Source organism: Puma concolor, chromosome C1, assembly GCF_028749965.1.
Source record: "Puma concolor isolate L17-30 chromosome C1, mPumCon1.1.hap2, whole genome shotgun sequence".
NCBI classification, from domain to species: Eukaryota; Metazoa; Chordata; class Mammalia; order Carnivora; family Felidae; genus Puma; species Puma concolor.
In genome coordinates this window covers 74,125,068-74,147,497 of record NC_141674.1, presented here as the reverse complement: position 1 = coordinate 74,147,497, position 22,430 = coordinate 74,125,068, and the positions used below count along the sequence as shown (strand labels likewise).

Here is a 22,430-nt window from a genome sequence, read left to right as displayed (position 1 = left end):
AAGGATTTTAGAAGACCCTTTGGGATTCTGGGACTCCTATCCTCCTAAGGAAGGCTAGTGAGCTCTGGAGACCTTGATGCATATCTCCTGCAGTTAGGAAACAAGTGGCTAGTGCCTAGGTTATATCTCAAGAAGCTAAAATGGCCCTTGGAAGCAAGGTAATAGACTAATAGGCTGCATGTAAGTAGTAACTACTAGGGGTACTTGAGTGGCTCAGTCAGTTAAGTGTCTGACTTCGGCTCAGGTCATGATCTCACAGTTCATGAGTTCAAGCCCCATGTCAGGCTCTGTGCTGACAGCTCAGAACCTGGAACCTGCTTCGAATTCTGTGTCTCCCTCTTTCTCTGCCCCTCTCCCACTCACACACACATACTTTCTCTCTGTCTCTCTGTCTCTCTCAAAAATACATAGACATTTTAAAAAATTAAAAAAAAAAGAAGTAACTGCTCACCAAGGTTTGTAAATACTAAGAATTGATGTAAAAGTCTGTAAAGGGATCTGACAAAGGGGTGGTTTCATAGACTAAGGAAACGCATAAGAATTTTTTTTCAGGTGCCTGGGTGGCTCAGTCGGTTAAAGCGTCCAACTCTTGATGTTGGCTCGAGTCATGATCTCACGGTTCCTAGGTTCAAGCTCTGCATCGGGTTCTGCACTGACACGGCAGAGCTTGCTTGGGATTCTCTCTCACCCTCTCTCTGCCCCTCCCCTGCTCACATCTCTCTCTCTCTCAAAAATAAAATAAATAAATATTTTTTTAAAAAGAATTTTTTTCCTAATTTAAACACATCTATCTTGAGCTCTAGCATGTTTATTTGCACAATCCTCTTTTTTTCAGTATATATTTCTATACTTCGCAGAGTTAACTTTGTGATTCTACATTCACAGGACATCTGCAACAATTCTAAGCTAGCACCTAATTAAAACACTGGCCAGCATTCATTGAGAACTTTTCATGTGCCAAGCACTGTGCTAAGTGCCTCATACCTTTCAACCCACATCAGTCATAGCAGTAGGCATTTTTACTGCCATCCTGATGATGAAACTGAGGCAAACAGAGGGTAATTTGCTCACTGATTCATAGCCAGGACGTGGCAGAGCTAGGGTTCAAGCCAGGTGGTCCAGCTCTAAGGCCTGAATTCTTAGTCATTGTGACGTTTGCTCTCTAAAGGCTTTGCAAGAGCAGTTGCAAAGCAAGAAGTGCCCTTCTTTCTATTTTCAGCAAATATGGCAGTCTTTCATCATTCCAACTCATCTTTTTAAGCCTTCAGAAAAATTCGTGCTGATTTGGAAAGCTCCTCCAAAACAAATAAAATGAAAATTTCAAACCTCATGGAATTACTTTTCAAAATTAAGGTTGTATAGGAATGGAATGGGAGAGAAAATAAATGAGTAAATACGGTTCTTGGTGTCCAAAACTGGCCATTCATCAAGACGTGTCAACAACACGCAACTTAAGTTTGATGAGTTCAATATTTTCAGGACTAGCAGAACTTCTCTTGACCTGTATAATTGAGCAGAACTTCTTGGTTAAGATGGGCCTGGGGCTGGACCTCAGCTCTCAAGGCTAAATTTCTTCATTCCATAGTTCTTCCAGGTCACTGTCAAAACCACTGGTAATTTTACACTGCAGTGATCTGTGCCTTTTCCTGGCCTGAGGATAAATAGAAAACTTAACAGTTCTGAGAGCTGTTGACACCATGTACTCAGAAACACAATCAGAAAATGTTAAAAGAAACCCTTGAAGGATGTGAATGAAGGATGTGGACATTCGCACATGGAAACTCCCCACGTGGTGCCAGCTTTGCTCCCCAGCTTGGTAGCCAAAAAAAAAAAAAAAAAAAAAAGAGGTCAGAGAAGGAGGCAGGGTGTATGCCTGAGGCTTTAATGGAACACAATAAAGGATGAACACTTCTAGTAAGGATTGAAATGCCCATTCATTGGTAACCAGAGGATTCTAGGGTGCTCAAGAAAGACGTTACAGTGATACAAGGGATGACTTTGGGGTGATTAGGAAAACCCAGTCTCTCCCTAACCACTGTCAAAAGTAGCTATTGGCTCTCCTGTTTGGCAAACACACCCTCATACATTTTAAAACTCATTTTCCCCTTTTAGTACGTAGCCCACCCAATCTGAGTTCACACACTTACAGAAAAGCTAGAGAGGTGAAGACGTTTTCTGAAGCCTACAATTGGATACTTGGTCTGACAACAGGACTGCCTGTTTGAACGGAGAACAGTTGTAGTAACTTGTGGTCTCTATCAGTAAGAGCAATAAGAAAAAGTTAAGAAAAGGGAAGGGACGGCTGAAGGTAGAAAGAAAGTGAGCTATAAATCCTGGCTTTGAAACACGCACTAGACAGACACCCGAGGGCTCAGATCTAAATCCACTCCAGCCCTGGATCCTGCTCCAGTACCCTAATATCAATATCCCCAGAGTCTTCTCCTCTTTACAATGAAAGACTCTTCGTTTTCCTTTCATAACTATAAGAGTCTCAGGATGTTTCCCGTCTTATTTGCCAGGGATAGATGTAGACGGCAGCATTGTCCATTTAATTACTATTCACTCAAAATAACTGGCTTTTGTTCTTTCATTCACTTACTCAAAATATAAATACCAAGTGCTGATCTAGATACAGGAGATTCCCAGATAATTAAGCCATTATCCTAGTCCATGGAAAAACAAAGGATGTATAATGTGTTACATGTGAAGGCAATAACAGGTATATGTATGATACAGTGACTGCAGACAAGAAAGGGTAATTAAATGGCGGGGACGGGATTCAGGACCCAAAGTATTCTGATAAATAATGATCTAGAAGGAAAAACAGTAAGGGTCTAAGGCTTTTCTCTCACTAAAGTAAGGATTTAGGACTGGGTGAATACCCATCTGAGACTTCCTCCTGCTGTCAACACGGGTTGTAATAGGTCTTCTGCTAAGCCCTTGGATTCAGATGCAACAGGAGTCTCAGAAACAGGAAAAGAGGCTGTTTAAGTTTTTTTTTTTCTTTCAGGGTTGAATAAATCAACAATGGGACAAGGAGCAATGGCCTTTGACAAGTCCTTGTGTCCAGCTCAAGTGCAAGGGAGCACGTTGCTTAAGTGGAGAACAATACACCTGCCGAAGGTCCATCCTGGAGGTGAGACACGGTGAGGGAGCACTTCTGGTCTTGGCGATGGGCACACTGAATTCTGCTCCACAGCAAGTTGAGCCATGGAGAGGATTCTACTGCAGCAGCTGAAAACGGATGATTAAGAGGCAGCATAAGTTGCATGGATCCTGTCCTAGTATTATGCTTTCTGAAGATAATGATGATGAACGAAATGACGAATGAGCTATGATATTTCTATAAAAACCCTCCTGTCCTCTCTAGCCTCCTTTTCTTCTCCTATTCTCTTTCCTGTCTCCAAATCCATTTCTCTAACTCTTTGATGATTCAAACCCCTTTTCCTATAAAGACAACCTGAAAATGTCCTCCACATCGACTCCGGAGCCACCTGAAGTCTGTCTCCCTTGCTAATGACGACGCCTATCCAGCTGACACAAGCCATTTTTACATGGAGTATTTGATGGTTCTGTGTTTTGTTCTGATGATTGTTAGCTCTTTTGGTTCATTGGTGTTGGAAATAAATCACATCTAACCTCTTTTGTACTAAAATTAACTGTCTCCTTGGACTGATTATCTTGCCCTTGGTCTCCGCAGAGTTGTACCCACAGGATCTTCAACGTGCCTGGCAGCCCAAAAGGTTCGCTGAGGTTACACATTGTGGGAAGAAAGGCTGGCTTTCCTAAGCTTCAGTCAAGAAGGCTTAGCTACTCCTAAAAACAGCAGAAGTGCTTCAGCGAAGTTCAGAAACAAAGCAGGAAAGAGAGTCCCTCTCACATACATGTGCAGCAAAGGCTCTGGTGGGGCAGGAAACTAGAGTGTTTTCAACATGTTCATCTGTCTAGTTACCAAATGGGTTTACTTTTCTCAACAATATATTCTAATTCCCCCTTTGGAACTTGTCATAAATATATATATATATATATTTTTTTTTTCTGGTAAAATTATTTTCCTTGTAGAAGAAAGAGCATAATTCAAGCACAAAACAGAAAAAAGTCATAACTGTCATCATTTTAAAACCGGGTAAACAGGTAGAGGCTTTGCCACAATTTAAGGCATAAACAAAGTTTCTTTTTCAGAGGGTGGCAAAAGCGGTCCATAAAAAGAGAAGACACAGTTTGATGGCCTCAACAGGGGAGGACACTTCCTTGACCACAGCAGGGGTGTCGAGTGACAGGCAGCTCCTCCATCCATAATTTCAAATACTGACTCTAACTAAACGAAACCAACATGCACTGCTTACCTCCTGAAGTTGTCACCCTTGCTGTGGAGGCAAGGACGACCACACAAAGGCCTGAAATTTCTTTCCTCTCCATTTCCTATACCATTTGCATGTTCCACCAACCTCTCGGACTTCCCTCCCAACTCATTCTCTGGCATGTTCTGCATGTCCCTGATTCTAAATGTGGACTCTCAAATTGAATGCAGCATGATCGAAATCCCAGAACCATTAAAAAATTTTAAAACTTCTTTCTTCTCCTGATTTCTTGATTCCTATTAACAGCAGCACCATTCTGCTACACATTATGACCCTCTCCTGCTGAAAATTCCACCCATGCCTCCTTTTCAGTTCTTACATGACAATGTTCCAATTGCTCCTTTATGATTCCACAGTTTAGGCAGATGTTACAAGGCCTCTCTCATAAGCTAGCCTCACACTATTGAAGGAATAGCTCAGCTGTACCCATGCCTAGTGTCTAGCTTATTGCTAACTCCCAAGTCTCTGTTCATGCTGTGCCCTCCATCTCGAATGCCTCATCCTTCTCTTCATGTATTTAAACCCTTCCAGCTTATCATTGTTTAGCTCAAGATCCAACTCATCTATAAAGCTTTGGGGGCCACTCAAGTCCGTGGTAGTCTCTCCCTCCTCCTCTGAGCCTCCATGGCAATTACAGTCAGCACTATTCCCTTGGCATTTATCATTTACTCTCTTGTATTACCATTAATCCAGCAGACATTTTTGAGCACTTACTATCTCTGCTATGACAGGCTCTCTGGTATTTGCTGATCATAAAAGGCTAATAAGAGACAAGAAGCATCAAGGAGAAGGGAAGATAGGCAGAACAAGCAGGTCCAAGGGAAGGAATCTTTCAAATAAAGGGGATGTGAAGATATCCTGAAGCATAGGAAGGAGAACCAGTTAAAGTTGCCTCTCAACAACAAGCCCACCCTTTTATCCTCTAGCGGGCATAGAGTGGTGTCTTGGGAGGAGCAGGGGGAGGTGCAGAGAGGCTTGTTCTATGAATTGGAAACACTTCAAATGGATTTAGCTGCCGCTACCAGAAGGAACTTCCAGTGATGAAGTGAAGAAATATGGCTGGGGTGACACTCATGGGAACCACAAACAGACAGGAAGCCCACAGGAAGCAACAGGTAGTAGACAGGAAGGAGCAAGTCCTTTCTTCCTCCTCCAGCCTTTGCCTTCCTCTTGCACTCCCTATTAACATGCTTCACAGGAAGTCAACTGGCAAAGCAAAAATGATGTTTACAGAGTCCCAGCCCAGCATCACAAAGTGGAGGATAAAAGGGTGCGCTTGGAGCTGAGAGATAACAACTTTAACTGGTTCTCCTTCCTATGGTGCAGGATATCTTCACATCCCTTTCATTTGAAAGATTCCTTCTCTGGGACCTGCTTGTTCTGCCCATCTTCCCCTCTCCTTTATGCTTCTTGTTTCTTATTAGCCTTTTATGATCGGAGTCTGTCATAGCAGAGATAGTAAGTGCTCAAAAATGTCTGCTAGATTAATAGTAATATGCGTTCCTCCTCAGAGTCTGGATCCTAGCCTTTTTCTAATGCAGAGACATCAACATCAGCCAAATATCACCTTCTCTTTGGAGGTCTGACTTTCACCTCCATGGGATTCCACCTTTAAGCTTCTAAATTTTAATAATTACAGTATATTCTCTTTCTTCTCTCAGCCCTAAGGGTGATAAATGCTTCCTCCTTTCATGATATTTTATAGTCCCCTTTGTACTCTTTCAGTTACCTAGGTTACACTTTTTTACACTAAACTCTCTATTCAAGAACTGGTATGGTTTCTATTTCTTGATTGGACCCTGACTGATAATAGAAGCAAATAGTTTAGGGGCATAGATTAATATAATGCAAAGTGACATCACTGAAAAGCCAATAGATACATTAAATATTCAAACAATTTAGAAAAAGGAATGAAAGGGAATGAGAGGAATAAAATTCAAAGGGGACAAATTAAATCCAGTTCTATCACTAATTACATTAAATGTTAATGGATTAAAATAGTCAATGAAAATGCAGAAATGATCAGAATTGATTTTTTTAAATGCAAGATCCTATAATATTTACTATATAAGAGACAACTTAAATATGATGGCACACATAGATTTAAAATAAATGGGTGAAAAAAGGATATATAATACAAATGGTAGGTATAGAAAGACTGGAGTGGTTATATTAATAACAGATAAAATAGGCTTCAAGGCAAAGAGTATATCAAAGGTAAACATGGACATTTTATAATGAATAAAGAGTAAATCCATAAGAAAGAGATAATAATCATAAATTTGTATGTGCATAATAACAGAGCTTAAAAATACATGAAGCAAAAAATGACAGAATCAGAGGGAGAAATATGCAACTACAATCGTGGGAAACTAAGCATAATTCTCTCAGCAATTAATAGAACTTAAAAAAAAAATCACTATGTACATAGATGGTCTGAATAATACTATCAACGTGACCTAATTGTTATTTATACAATGCATCATACAACAATCTATTTTCAAATGCAATTATATATTCACCAAGATAGCACATATGCTAGGTGATAAAACAAATCCAAAAAATTTGAAAGAATTGAACACCATGATAGTAGCAGAGGATTAAACAACTGACATACAATTTCAACTCAGCCCGAGAAATTAATATAATAACAACATCAACAATACCAATATTACCAACCACCCTTCCCACACAAAAATATTCACACCAAATACGTTACTCTGAATGCTCAGACTACCTGGGATAGAGTAGAATGTAGGATTAATGAGCAGATCACAAAAGCTTCTAGATGAAGAAAACTAGGCTCCTTATAAAGAAAGTGACCCAACTGACATCAGACTCATCAACAGCAATACTACATTTTTGAAGAATGGAGCAATGTCTTAAAACTTTAAGTGGCAATGACTTCCAATCTAGAATTCTATTCCCAGTCTGTCATTCATGTGGAGGAAGAATAAAGACATTTTAGACGTGCAAAAATTAAAACATTATAATTCTTTAGAAAGTTATCAGAAAGCTTTAGAAGGTTATCAGAAAGCATACTTCAACAAAAAAAGAATTAATCCAAAAAAGGAAAAAGAAAAAAAAAAGAAAAGAAAAGAAAAGAAAAGAAAAGAAAGAAAGAAAAAGAAAGGAAGAAAGAAAGAAAAACATATAAAATCAAGAAAACAAAGGGGCGCCTGGGTGATGGTTAAGCATCTGACTTTGGCTCAGGTAATGATCTCTTGGTTGGTGAGTTCAAGCCCCACGTCAGGCTCTGTGCTGACAGCTGGATCCTGAAGCCTGCTTCAGATTCTGTGTCTCCTTCTCTCTGCCCCTCTCATGCTCTGCCTCTCAATGATAAATAAACCTTAAAAAAAATAAAAAAGAAAGAAAACAAAGAAAAAAGAGAGGGGTGCCTGGGTGACTCAGTCAGTTAAGTATCTGACTCTTGATCTTGGCTCAGGTCATGATCTCATGGTTGGTGAGTTTGAGCCCCATATTGGGCTCTGCACTGACAGCGTAGAGCCTGCTTGGGATTCTCTGTCTCCCTCTCTGTCTGCCCCTCCTCTGCACTTGCTCTCTCTCTCTTGCTCTCAAAATAAAAAAATAAACCTTAAAAAAAAGAATAAAATATTCAACAAAAAAAAAGGAAGAAAGAAAGAAAGAAAGAAAGAAAGAAAGAAAGAAAACAGACCAAAAGAGAGACAAAAACATCGTATAATGACACCTGTGTCAGAAAGAAAAAAGTCCACATTGGAGCAAGAGAGGAAAGTTTCTGAGAGAAGTTGTCTAGGAAAATTAAAGCTGCTTTACTTGAGTCCATACATAGAATGTGTTATTTATAGTAGAAGTATTGAAACATTTGGAAAATTAATCATAAGACTATAGAAAGAGACATAGGAAAAAAATGAAGCTATTTTCATTTCCAAGAGAAATAAAGGGCAGGAAAAGGAAGGAAACACAGTTGTAATGCACTAGTTGGCCCATCATCGAACAATATTTGCATGTAGATAATGAAGAAATTAAAATGATTTTATTTAAACAAATATGTGGAAGGAAAAAAAAAGAGTTAAGTTTTTCTCTACTATGGCAAAAATACGGTAAAATATTTCTAAAATTTATCAGTCAAGAAATAAGCATATTATTTAGATTAAATGAGTTAATAGCACTTGGAACAGTGACTGTTACATGGTAAGCACTGTTGGCTATTATTAGAAATATGAAGTTAAATATCAGGGGGAAAAGCTAGAAGAATTGAGAGTGGTTGTCCCATGGGCATAGTATTCAGAATGAGAAGTAAAACTATTCTGGTTCATTAGAAGCTTTTTAGTACTACATGACTTTTAAAATAATATACATGTATTGCTTTTATAAAATAAAAATTAATAATAAAACAGCTATATTATAGAATAAAATATAAACATAAAAATGTGAAGGCATTGTAAGTAAGGAAGTAAAAGGTAATTTATAAGTACGGGGAATGTAAATTTTAAGAAACAAAGGGTGCATTGTAAAAACAAAAACAAAAAACCATATTAAGCTCTTTCATACATTTTTGAGTTAAAAATAAAAGAATTTTTAACAAATCAGTCATTCTCAAAAACAAGAAATCTATTCCACAAATGAACAAATGAGATGAAATAAAAAACCAGAGATGGAGAGGCCTCCCTAAAAAGAGGTACTGAAAACAAGAGAAACAGATGGGAAACCAGGGTGTTACGTGAAAGCTGAAGGTGGATATTCAAGGCCCCGCATGGGCACAAGTCACCCATATGAAGCTAGAAGTCAGGACAGTGCTTTATAGTCATCAACAGCGGACAAAATGTCTCCATTTAGCAGCCCAAGACGACTGCAATAAAGAAGTCTCCTGCCCATAAACAGGAGTAAGCTCTGTCTTAGAACTAGGACCCCACCCTGCACTGCATTCAGGGAAAAGACCTAGAATTGCACCATCTCTGCAGGGTGATAGGCCCCACCAAGCCACAAAATGTGAACTTCGGTCAGAAATAAACTGTAAGTCTGCGGCAGAGGCAGCCATGAAACCTTCCCCATAAGGAGGGCATCAGATCATAGGAAAATTTAAAAAATTAGTTAACAAAGAGAATTAAAAAGTGTATTGTTTAAAATGCACATCAAGGAGAGAGAGCCAAAAAACCAGAGAATTGGATAAGTTAAACCCAACGAAATGGCGATATTCAAGCAACACAAAAATGACATGAAAATGAGCAGAATTTTAAATCTTCAAAAAGATAAAAGAAGGAATGATATCCATGAAAAAAGACCAGGAAATAACATTTTTTAAGTTTATTCATTTATTTTGAGAGAGACAGAGACAGCACGAGTGGGAGGAGGGCAGAGGGAGAGGGAGAGGGAGAGGGAGAGGGAGAGAGAAAATCTCAAGCCGGCTCCGCACTGCCAGTGCAGAGCCCAGCGCAGGGCTCAAACCCACGAAGCCACAAGATCACGACCTGAGCCCAAACCAAGAGTCAGGTGCTTAACTGACCGAGCCACCCAGGCACCCCAATAATAAAACTTAAAAAAACTTGAAAAGTAAAAATATTTACGGGGGGGCACCTGGGTGGCTCAGTCGGTTAAGTGGCTGACTTCAGCTCAGGTCATGATCTCACAGTTTGTGGGTTCCAGCCTTGCACCAGGCCCTGTGCTGACAGCTTGGAGCCTGGAGTCTGCTTCGGATTCTGTGTCTCCTTCTCTCTCTGCCTCTCACCAGCTCGCTGTCTCCCTCTCTCTTAAAAATAAATAAACATTAAAAAATTAAAAGAAATATTTATGAAATAAAAAATGTATAGGTTAAAAAGTTGAGTCACACGTGAACCAGTAGAACACTTGAAGTAATTACCCAAAAAGCTATCCAAAAAGATAAAAACCTGGAGAGGGAAAGGAAAATTTAAGAGACATAGAGCATAGAGAAATGATTAAAATGTTCTAACATGTATCTCAGAAGAGTGGTTTTACAAGATAGCCTAGAGAGAATGTCGGGGGGTGGGGGTAGCAGAGAGAGGGGAGAGCACAGAGAGACAGTAACTGGGAATCTTCCAGAAGTGAAGAGAGTCATGAGTTCTGAGCCTGACAGAGTCCATCAAGTGCCAAGAAGGGCAAAGTTTTAAAAATCGGCACCTAGGGGTGCCTGGGTGGTTCAGTCGGTTAAGCGTCTGTTGATTTCAGCTCAGGTCATGATCTCCCAGTTGTGAGATGGAGTCCCACATCAGGTTCCACACTGATCTTGGAACCTGTTTAAGACTCTCTGTCTTTTGAAGGGATTCCTGGCTGGCTTATTAGTTGAGGTCATGATCTCAAATGTCATGAATTCAAGCCCCACGTTGGGCTCTCTGCTGTCAATGTGGAGCCTGCTTTGGATCCTCTGTCCAACCCCCTCCCCCCACCCTGTACCTCCCCAGTTCATGCTCTCTCTCTCAAAAATGAATACAAATATTTATATATATATATATATATCCTCTCTCCCTTTGCCCCCCCCCCACCAAATCCCCACCCAGATACATCATAGTGCAAGTGAATAATATCAAAACTAAAGAAAGTTTTAAAAAGAGAAGCAGCCTATAAAAGAATGACAACCATGTTGACAGCAGACATGTCATTAGCAGCAATGACTATAAGACACTTATGGAATAACTTTCAAAGTGGCAACGAAGCTACTGTGCATCTGGAATTCTATAAAAACTACCATTCAACAGGTGGGATTCAAAAAATTATTGACCACAAGCTCTTTCTTAAAACAAAAGAAAAAAGCAACCACTAAAAGATGTATTTGGTAAGTGAAAAAAATTAACCATGAAGGAAGAAGCAAAGGTGTGGAAAAATTCGGTAAAACGTGTTAGTAAATCTAAATAGGTATGGATTGTAGATAACAATACCAATAATTCCTGTGCTTATAAACAAAGTATAATTCCAATACCAGATAATTCTAATATAGGATCAATGGAAACTTATTCAGATGAAAGTTAAAGCTTCTGGGAGGAGAATGATAGAGACACTGATTATAAGCTTGGCTGGGAAAAAAATGCATATTTAAATATATGTGCTAAAGTCTAGGAACATTCATTAAAAGGATAGAAACAGTAAGCGTAAGTTCTAAACCAGTAGAAGAAAAAAGAAGAAAGAAATTTCAACCAATCCACACAACAAGAAAGGAGGAAAACATAAAGATATTTAAAAACAAAAAGCATAGTAAATAGAAAACATAAAATAAAGTAGCAGAAATATGTCTTAATAAATGTGGATAATTTGCAATTATATTTTTAAAAAGAAACCAGTCTCTCTGAGTCTCTGAGACTCTCTGAGTCTCTCTGAGATGAGGTAAAACTAGTAAGAAATACAGTTGAAAACAGGTTGCACTTCTGGCTAGACAGCCTCTATTTTCTTACTAAAATGTAATAAGGGGATGTGGGGGGAGCAGGATAGGATTGACAACTTGAGGTGCTGCAGTCATCTCTTAAAAGCTTTTGGTTCAGGGGCACCTGGGTGGCGCAGTCGGTTAAGCGTCCGACTTCAGCCAGGTCACGATCTCGCGGTCCGTGAGTTCGAGCCCCGCGTCGGGCTCTGGGCTGATGGCTCAGAGCCTGGAGCCTGTTTCCGATTCTGTGTCTCCCTCTCTCTCTGCCCCTCACCCGTTCATGCTCTGTCTCTCTCTGTCCCAAAAAATAAATAAATGTTGAAAAAAAAAAAAAAAAGCTTTTGGTTCCAAAGTAATAGAAATCCATTGAAGGAAACTCAAGTTAAAGGCAGTCTATTTAAATGATACAGGAACAAACTGTCAAAAGAAAATCTGATTGGCAATGTTCAACAGATTGCCCAGTAGGATTGGAAACCAGGTGTTCACCCTTTCTCAAACATTTGTGTCAAGGTGAGGGTGGGGGTGGGGTATGCACATGCCAAAAACTACAGCCATCTAAAGGACAGCTCCTAGGTTCAAGCCCTGCATCCAGCTCTGTGCTGAAGGCTGGGAGCCTGGAGCCTGCTACAGATTCTGTGTCTCCTTCTCTCTCTGCCCTTCCCCCACTCACACTCTGTCTCTCTGTCTCTCAGAGACATATTTAATAGATAACATTTAATAAATAAGCACTAAAAACATGTTTTCAACGGACAGCTCCTAGGGCGTGTTAGGCATGCCCACCAAACCTGTCTCCTACAAACAGGTATGGCCCCAGCGTGTCAGGAAGGAATGGGAAAGCAAGTCTAGCAGACATGAGAGAAAGGCCAGTACTGAGGGCTCAACTTCAAACCAGACACTGTAAGCAATAAGTGGAATTATTAGTCAAGGTTGTTCCATTTTCTCCAGTGGAAGGAATGGAAGAGGTTGAAGGTTGGGAGTAGAAGGGGGCTTAGCAAGAGGTAAGAGCAATTCCACAGGATCCTGACTAGATAGAGGGGAATAAAACTTAGGACTGGGAGGGTAGAATGTTTTTAGTAATGGATGTCTCACTGATGGCTCGAGGGAGGGGACAAGGTAGAGGGGTAAGAGATGGCCACTAGGAAGAAGAATGTCACAGTTGGAGGTTTCAAAGGCCTCCAAGGGTTCCAAAGGTTCTGCAGGTAACAAGAGACAAAGGTTGTCCAGGTGGAATAGAGTGATAAGCATTAGAGCAGAGGAAGCCAAAGAGCTGTTTGTCATAGGTGCTGACAGGAGACCAGGTGAAAAGGACTCTGAGAGCAGGCTGCTGGGGTGCCCAGAGAACCTGAGAGGTGCGAGGGAGACAATGTGATCAGAGCCCACAGAAGTGGTGAGGAGAACCAGAACACCGACTCAGATCTGATTCCTGGGCCCAGATCTATCAATGGCTCTCATCACTTTCAGGGTGAAATTCTAAGCCCTCAGTATTTATAGGACCTTCACGATGCTTCATTTCCACCTCCTCTCCCACCCTTTCCCTCAGGTTTGTCACTCTTCCACTGAACTGCTTTCTTCCATCTGCGCATGTGGATTCTTCAACATGGAATTTTCTTTCCCTACTCCTTTACCCAGCGGACTGCTGTTCAGTTTTCAGAGCTAAGCCCAAGTCATCTCCTCTGGAAAACCTTCTCCAGGGGAGTTCCCAGTCTGAAGTGAATGTCTCCCCCACCCACCCTGCGCTCCTTGCCCTCTGGGTGCCCCTGTCACAGCACTCACCTCATCACAGCAGTTTCTAACAGGTGTGGCTGCATCCTGCCTGTTTCGGTGTCCCCAATACCTAGTGGGGTCCCTGGTACATAATAGATTCTTAATGCATACTTTTTAAGTGTATGTATGATTCAGGAAGTTTGGAAGAAGTAGTTTCATCACAATTAAGGTGAGGAAATCAAAGAAACAATAAATATCAACAAATGTCTCCAAGTGACATTCAATAAAATGAAGAATCAATACGGTGCAGGGCCAGCAGTGAGGAGGGGAGTGAGCAGAGGAAGTGAGGGCTGCTGGAAAGGAGATCACATCGACTAATGAGATAGAGATGAGACAAGATGGAAGAGAGCTCCCTAGATTTGTTTGTACCATGCATGTGATTCTGGGTCACAGGGACAAGAGACAGAGAAGCTGAGAAGCCACCAACATTTGGCTGTCCACTATGCATAATCTCATGTCATCTGCACGCTAGACCTCTAAGGTGGATATTGACATCTGCATTTTAGTGGAAAGCCAGCAACAATGTTCACCATGGAGTTTAAGTGGAAAGTCATGATAAATCTGTGGCATTTCCTTCCCAGGTGTAGTGAGATCAGCTGATTATGTCAGCCTTGAGCTTCCTTGAGCAGGAAGTTCATACAAAGTCCTCCAAAGGCAAAGGGCCCTGCCTTTTGGGTCTTCATATGTCCTATAGCACCAAGTATGTGTTAGAGACTTGTTAGGACTCAATACGTATTTGGTGATTGATTGAGTGAATGAATGAACGAATGAGTCTGTGAATGGATGAAAGCTGAACTGCACTAAGTGTAAGTACTTAGCATGCATTATTATTTTATTTAACCCTCATGACACCCATAATTATCCTCCATTTTACAGATGATTAAACTGAGGCTTAAGAAAGTTTAAGAAATTTACCCAAGGTCGCACAGCTTATAAGTGACAGAGCAAAAATTTCCCTAGGTCTTTCTGCCTCAGAACCCGGGCTCTTAACTACTCTGCTACATTGCCTCTCAATGAATGGATTCCTTTGAATTAATGGATTTCTCTGGAGATCTCAGCTTCCCCATATGAAGATAGATGGTCCCTGATGTTCCAGCACTATTAAAAAAAAAAAAAAAAAAAGGCAGAAAACATTGGGAGTTGAGGGTAATTAGTTCAAAATGGAGAAAATCTAAAAATACATTGGCTTTACTTTTAGATATTTGTCCGACAGGGGTGGGACAACCTTAATTAGTGTAATAGGACAATAGGAATTAAATTGGCTTCATCACAAGACTTTTACGGGATGACACTGATGGTATTACTATCCAACTTCAAAGATTTGGAAAGATGTTCCTGCTAACACTGGAGAATAGAAACCTGTTTTTCATCAACTAGGCTGGCCTGACAAATTAAGTCTGTGGAGTCATTAGATTAAGATAAGAGCTTATCTCCTAGGCTGACATTTATTCGGAGGTTTTTATACTGCTCAGCTAGTAATTAGTGCTGTTGAATTTTTAACACTGCTTTGTCCAGTCATTCAAAAATTTTAGAGGTGTGTTTGCATCTCCCGTGTGTGTTTTTGGTTATTAAAAATAGAAGAGGAATGCAAGTGAATTAACTTTGGAAGGCCCGAATAATTCTTCCAAAAGTTATTCTGTGGAGAAACATGCAGCTTAATGACTTATTTGCAGAAGAAGGGAGCAGTTCTCCCAAATTGATAAATGCAGAATAAGGAGTTGCCTTTTACTCCAGGATCTATAATTTATTTCAAGGCATACATATTATAAGTTTATTATGTTCTAGTGGAATCATTAAAATTATGATCACATGCAATAATGGTTTCCTGCTGCTTCGCACCCCCAATTCAGCAAACATACCATACATTCAGGGAACAGCTCAACGTTGTTTTTCTAGTTTCTTTCCTATGGTCGATCTGACTGTGAAAGTTATTTTTCCAGTTTCCTTGTACTTATAATAACAACTTGATTGCTTTAGAACAAGCTAATACACTAAGCCCGCACAAGCTTCCCGACAGTCTGTCAAACAACCAATGCACGCATTTTTAAATGCTTGGTTTGCAAAATTCCAAGTTCTCTGTCGAAATACTAATTAGTAATCAGATGGATAAGACCCCTGGTTTGAAACAAGTTCACCACTTGGTTAAAGTTGCATCCTGTTACCATCACATCATTTATTTTGTCCTAAGTGGAGACATCTCTCAACATTCAACATATTGTGTTTGCCACTTTTCAAAAACTGTGGCAGAGAGAATCCCACAGGGACAAGAAGAAGCGTTTGATGGTACTTTTTCATCCTAACACCACCCAAAAGGAAGCCTCAAAGAAAACCCTGCATATTTCAGAGATCCCCTTTGGAAGATGAGTTCTCTTTCATTAAAATGTGGCCCGAGTGATTTTGTAGTGAACAAATTTAAGTCAAGTCTCTTGCTAATCAGCCCCCGGGCGCGGTGGGTACAGCACTTGTCATCCGAACCCACTGTCAGAGGTGAACGGCCTCGGAAAGCACTTGTAAGTCTTCACATCTGTTATGGAACACACGCATCTTTGCAACACTCCGGGTAAATTCGACTACACTCTTGAAATCCCGGGAATGTACTGTATGAAACGTTTGCCACTTCAACAGGCCATTGGGCCTCAGTTTCCTTAACTGAAAAATACAAGTTTGCTCAGGATAATCTTTAAAGAGACCTGCCAGGGTCCTGAATCTCAGACCTGTGATCCGACCCCCAAGGTGGAAGAATCCTGAGAGGACAGAGAAAATTATGAGAGAAGACACCACTGAGTTGAGATTCATCTGAGGAAACTGTAGAATTAAGTTCAAAACAGTAATACAGAAACTCCTAAATTATGCGATTAGACTTTGGTGTAGAAGAGTCACAGTCGATCTGTTGAATACATGAATGAATGAGTGAACAAGTGAATTAACTGAGGAGTAGCATGGGATATTGGGATTTGGAGTCAGACACAGCTGGGCTCACTTCCTAACTCTGCCATGTACCTGCTTTGTGCCCTTGGAAAATACTTAAACCTCTCTGAATCTGCTTCCTCATTAGTAAATCAAACATAATAACCAGCCCGTAAAGCCGTTGGTAGAATGAATAAAAACCCCCAAGATACGTGCTCAAAACACATTTGGTCTCCTTTCTTCCCCTCACCCCAGGCTTTTTTTGCTTTTGCTTTTTGTCTTTTATTCTCTGGTCCCACATACAGTAGGTTGTAAACACATTACCATCCGGCTTCCAAATTCATGTATTCTCAACTACCACTGGTACATTTGGTATGCATTATTATTATCTTTAATGTGTAATGACAAAAGAAGAGGAGAAGAAGGCATGAAGCTTCCCTTCCAGCTCCCCATGGGTAATCAGGCCAGGGGAAGGTAGGCGGCATTCAGTGTGTTTACAAGGTACTCCATCTCAGTCCTCAGCCTTCGTTAACTCATCCACCCCCACCCCCAGCTTGCCGAAGAGCAACATGTAATTAGAGCACTAACGAGGTCATTTAGCAGAAACCATGGGTAGGGAGTAATGAATGTGCTATCAGGCTCGGAGAACAGCTTGGGCAAGAATCCAAACAGTCCATGTTCAACTCTGATGAGCCGACCTAAACTTGGAAAACAGAGCTTGGAAAAAGGTTAATAATAGGACATCAAAAATGAAAGCCCCCCCTTCTAGAGAGACCCAGAGCAATATTTTGAGCACAACCCTTCAGGAGCCCGGCCGTGCGGGTAGTGGGCTTGGACGGAGGAGAAGCCAGGGGGGCACCCGGGACTTGACAACATGGCCTGGGTGCATCAGGGCCATTACTGGGGGGGATCTGTACTAGACAAAACATGGAAGGGACTTCGGAGGTCATCTAATTCCATGTCTCCATTTTACAGATGAGTTTGGAGTGCTCCAGAGAGCTGCATGGGCTTCACCAGCCAATCAGAAATGGACCCAGACTTAGTACCGAGGCCTCCAGATGGGCAGGGCAGTGTTTGATTCACTAGTCTGCTGTGTCCTTGCCTCTGAGGGTGACATTCAGGAGACCACTTGGACAGTGTACAATGATACTTTACGTGGGGCCGGTTTTACTTGGACCACTTCAGGAGTAATTAAGTCCCAGAAGAATAAACCATCCATTCACCGTTTGCATTTGGAATTAGCACTCCTCCAAGGGGCGCCTGGGTGGCGCAGTCGGTTAAGCGTCCGACTTCAGCCAGGTCACGATCTCGCGGTCCGTGAGTTCGAGCCCCGCGTCAGGCTCTGGGCTGATGGCTCGGAGCCTGGAGCCTGTTTCCGATTCTGTGTCTCCCTCTCTCTCTGACCCTCCCCCGTTCATGCTCTGTCTCTCTCTGTCCCAAAAATAAATAAAAAAAAAAAACGTTGAAGGAATTAGCACTCCTCATTGAGTCGCAACCGCTAACATCGCTGTAGCTTTCAACTGTATAGAAAAGGAAGTGGAGGAAGACAAACCCAAAGAAGCCAAATACCTCCAAATCCTTCCTTTGCCCATGGATTCCCAAGCTAGAAATGTGCCCACCCTTCACTGCGCCTCTCAGCTCCCGGAGCGGGGAGGGGAAGGGCTTGTCCACATCTCCGCAAACACCAAGCACTGCCGGGAGGCAGGTTAAATACTGGGCCACAAACTCAACTACTCTTTTCTTTACAGGTTCTAGATGTTGTTGAAGTGGACTTTAAAAATTACTACAAAAGCATTTTGCCAGTGTGTTTTTCCCCCCAATTAATAGACATTAAACGTACAACCGTGATCATGTGGAGGGGTCCGTGAAGGGTTTTTTTGTTTGTTTATTTGTTTGATTGTTTTTTAAGGTTAAAAAAAAAGGATCTTTCATAGTCACAAAGGTAGGGACACTTCTGTTTCGGATATTTAAAACATATCCATATCTATTGCTGTTTTTCACAGCATCATTTTTAAAAACATGTTCTAAACATTCTAAGTACAGAAAAAAAAGAACTTAGTCACTACCAATACTTAAAGTGTTAAGTACAAAAGTATTAACGTTCACAAGATGGATTTTGTTCCAAGGCTTATTTTCATTTCAGCAAGTGTTTATTAAGCAAGTACTACATGTACAGCACTACAAAGCAATTCGGGAAAAACAAGATAGAACGGACAGTCCCTGTCTCGAGGAACCTACTGTTGATTTGGGCAGGTCCAACATACCTACAAAGATAGTGGAGAACAGTTCATTATAAGAAAACATATGACAAATCCTAGAAGTTTCTTACCTCTCATTAAATATATTTGTGTCTTTCATTTAAAATGGTAACTGAAGGGGTGCCTGGGAGGCACAGTCGGTGAAGCATCCGACTTCGGCTCAGGTCATGATCTCGTGTTTCATGAGTTCGAGCCCCGCATCAGGCTCTGTGCTGACAGCTCAGAGCTTGGAGCCTGCTTTGGACTCTGTGTCTCCGCCTCTCTCTGACCCTCCCCTGCTTGTGCTCTCTCTCTGTCTCTCAGAAAATAAATAAATGTTAAAAAAAAATTTTTTTTAAATGGTAACTGAAGAAAGTGGCTTTGGAGAGGCCTTTGGAACCAGGAGGCATTTATTTGCTCTTTTGATCATGTGTAGTGCCTCTCTGGGATCGCTATTCTGGTAACAGCCCCTCCGTACAATCGGGTGTTCCCAGGGATTACACCCCAGGAGTCAAGTTTTCGCCAAGGGTTCTATTCCTATTTCCTGGGCATTTTATATTGCTCATACCCGGATCCCACACACATGCCCCCTTTGTCCTCCCAGAGCCAATAGGGAGCGGGGAGAAAATCTGCCTGACAGGGGGATGGTAAGTGTCAGTAGTATGGTACCATGCCAAAAATAATGTGAGGGCGATAACCGTGCCTCGGGGCTGGGGGCCCGGGTGGGCCGATCTCATGCCCTTAACATAGTCTTCCTTGTTTGACTTTGAAAACAATGTTGTGATAAGAGAAAGCTCTTCAAAGCTCTAGAGTATCAACTAATTCAGGTCTCCGTATAAAACAGTATAGAACAAAGATTCATGGCCACAGCTGCTTCCCAGTTGTCTAACACTAAGGATTTAATGAGAAGTTTGCCTCCCCTAATTGCAGGAGAACCAGGTCAGAATCTGATGATGCTCTGGTGGTATGAGAGATAGCTTGCTGGATTGGAATCCAAACCCTGGGGACAGGTAGCCCCCGGTTCAAATTCTCACTTTGGAACTTCAGAGCTGTGTGACCTTAAGTAAGTGGCTTACCCTCTCTGAACTCCGTTTTCCTGACTGAAAATTAAGACGCTAATGATATCTTCTGGAGAGGATTACTATGAAGATTAAATGTGACAAAAGATGTCAAGACGCCTGACGCATCGTAGGTGCTCCATGAATCTTCGTCATGGTGTTTTCAGAGCAAAATTCCAAAACTTTCTTCTTCAGAAGGGAAAAATAAAACAAGCCACCTCGTCAGGAAGCAACAGCTGGCGCCAGCAACAAACGTAACCACATCAGGGGAGAGTGCCGCCCATCCTCAGAGTCAAACGTACTTTATGGAGATAGCAATTTGCATCTTGTCAAATGTTCCCTAACATTTTGCAAAAATCCCCAAATGTCAAATTAGTGAGTAATCTGTACAGTACTGCAGATCTTGTTATCCTCTGCCTGATTCATAACATATTTTGGGTGTCCCAGACACCAGTCCATGTAAATGTTAGTAAATAAGGAAAATCACATCTCCCCTCAGAAGGCTCTGAAATCAGAACCAGCTTCCACTTGCAAAGAAAGAATATAAACCTTGAAGGCCAGAGAGTGACGCGTATTTCTTAGGGCTGATTAAGCTGTCACCAGTAACTACATACCTGGCATTGACCATATGCCCCGTCCCGAGACAGGCCGGAGGTGGGGGCAGGGTGCAGGCATGGGGCTGCAAATCTCAACCGCTTACTACATACTGGCCAGTTGGCTTCATCTACATTGTCTTACTTGACCTTCTAAAAATTCCTTTTTATTTATTTAGCAAGTACTAAAATCGTGCTTGCTGAGTGTGTATGCTTCCCTGAGGGCCCACTTCTTGGACGAGTACCTCCATACAAGTGCATTATAAATGCTTTCCAACCTTCATCACAACCCAATGAGAAAGGCAGCATGCCACAGTTATCCCCATTTCACAGGTTAGGAAACTGAGGCTTGGGAGGTCAAGTAGCTTTCCTAAGGCCACATAGTGAGTGACAGAGTTAAGGTAGAAATCCAGACAGTCTGGCTCCAGAATCTATACTCTTAGCCATTAAACAACGGCCTCACAGGGTGGGCACAATGAAAATCCCCATTTTACAGACAAAGAAACTGAGGCTCTAGGAGGTAAAGGACCACTACCAGGATATCCTACAGCTACTGGGTGGCGACAGAGCTGGAGTGTAAAATGAGGTCTCGCTGTATAACCCTATCCCAAACCAATAGGTTATAACCCATACCGAGGCTAAGAAAAAAGTCTTACCTGAAGTAGTTTCTACTTTTGCCGGCCAGGCGTCGAAAAAGATCGAGACTGAAAAAGATGGTGACCCTAAGCAACAAATGCCAAAAAAGCTCCACCCTTACAGGTTCATTAATATTACAATAAATCAGTAGTCTTGGCTCTTAACTCCTGAGTCAGGGACGCGATTCTCAAAATGGGGCTGAGGCTGTCCTGAAAAATGCCTCCCTGTTTTGTTTTTGGTTTTTTTCACTTTCCCTGACTTGGAGAAAATTGATACAAACCCAAGTTGCTGAAGCTGCAGGATGTATATTTATATGCTTTCTTTATAATGTGTGCCTAAACCTTGTTTTTTTCACTCTGTTAACTTTTCAAAAACTATTAAGAAGAAGAGCGACAAGATGCTGGTAGGGGGCAGGAGAGGGAGGGAAGGAGGGGGCTGGCAGATTATACACCAAGCACAGTGAATTTCAGGAGAGATTTTTCTATCCTGCTTCGGGCTCCTCTTTGTCTCTCGGGAGCCTGGCACAGACAGGTGCTCAGTGACCGCTGGCCTGAAGTTTTGAAGATGACAGAATCTCAGTTTTATCCACTGCCGTTAGATGAAGACTCTAACGAAGATTCTTGAAGGGGACTGGAGTTAGTAGCTGGAAAATTCTAGGAGCTAGGGAGATTTAACCTGCACATTCTTGCACATCAAGCACAAATGTTGGAAAAATCTTGCTCATTGTTATCCCCTTCAAGGAAGGGCCCCTACTGGGGTACCTGGGTGGCTCAGTCAGTGAAGCAGTTAAGCGTCTGACTTTTGCTCAGCTCATGATCTCTCATGGCTTATGAGTTCCAGCCCTGTGTTCAGCTCTGTGCTGACAGCTTGGAGCCTGCTTTGGATTCCGTGTCTCCCTCTCTCTCTGCTCGCACTTTTTTAATTTAATAAAAAAGGGGGGGGGCCCTACTTTCTTGCCCCATCTCCCCATTCAGTGTCCAGTAACACTGGCTGCAGTCTGGCAGCATTGACCTAAGACAGACAGACCAAAAGAGATTGCTTCACTTTGGGCCTCTGAACCCCCTCCTCATCCCTGGTCCTCGGCGTGAAGGCCAGAGAGCTCTGTGTTGCATCTAGCCAGCTCCCCTGCACCCTTCTGGACTCCACACTTAGCTCCCCAACATACAGTTCATCTCCAAGCTCTATTGTTCCTATTGCTCAGCCACCCTCAAGTCGAAGTAAGTTTTTCCATTCCCACTGCCCCTGTACTGCTCTAGTCACCAACGTCTCTTCCCCAGCTCCTGCCGCAACGCTAGCTTGTCTTTTCCGCTGCCAGTCCCGCCCGCTTTAATCACCATCCACGTAGCAGCTAAAGCAGAAATCTGATTGTGTCATCAGAAACTCTTTGCCCTCAGGACTAAGTCCAATCTCCTCAGCTTGGTTGACCAGGCTTTTGTGTGATCTGGAATGCTCCATTCCTACTCAGTGCTGCAGGTCCTTAAACACAAGCTCTGCTTCCTCAGCACCTCCTATTTCCCATGCCT

At 41.9% G+C, this 22,430-nt stretch overlaps 1 protein-coding gene across 4 annotated transcripts in view; it reads right to left on the bottom strand.

Annotated features, from left to right (window-relative positions):
* Window positions 1-1,861: 1,861 nt before the first annotated feature.
* The window catches only part of LMO4 (LIM domain only 4), a 52,810-nt gene continuing 32,241 nt past the window's right edge, over window positions 1,862-22,430 (bottom strand). For all 4 annotated transcript variants that reach the window (XM_086717466.1, XM_086717468.1, XM_086717464.1 and 1 more), the window contains exon 5: window positions 1,862-3,234. In XM_086717466.1, coding sequence (XP_086573592.1) covers window positions 3,223-3,234 — 12 coding nt within the window. In that variant the 3' untranslated portion in view covers window positions 1,862-3,222. The remainder of the gene's footprint in view (window positions 3,235-22,430) is intronic.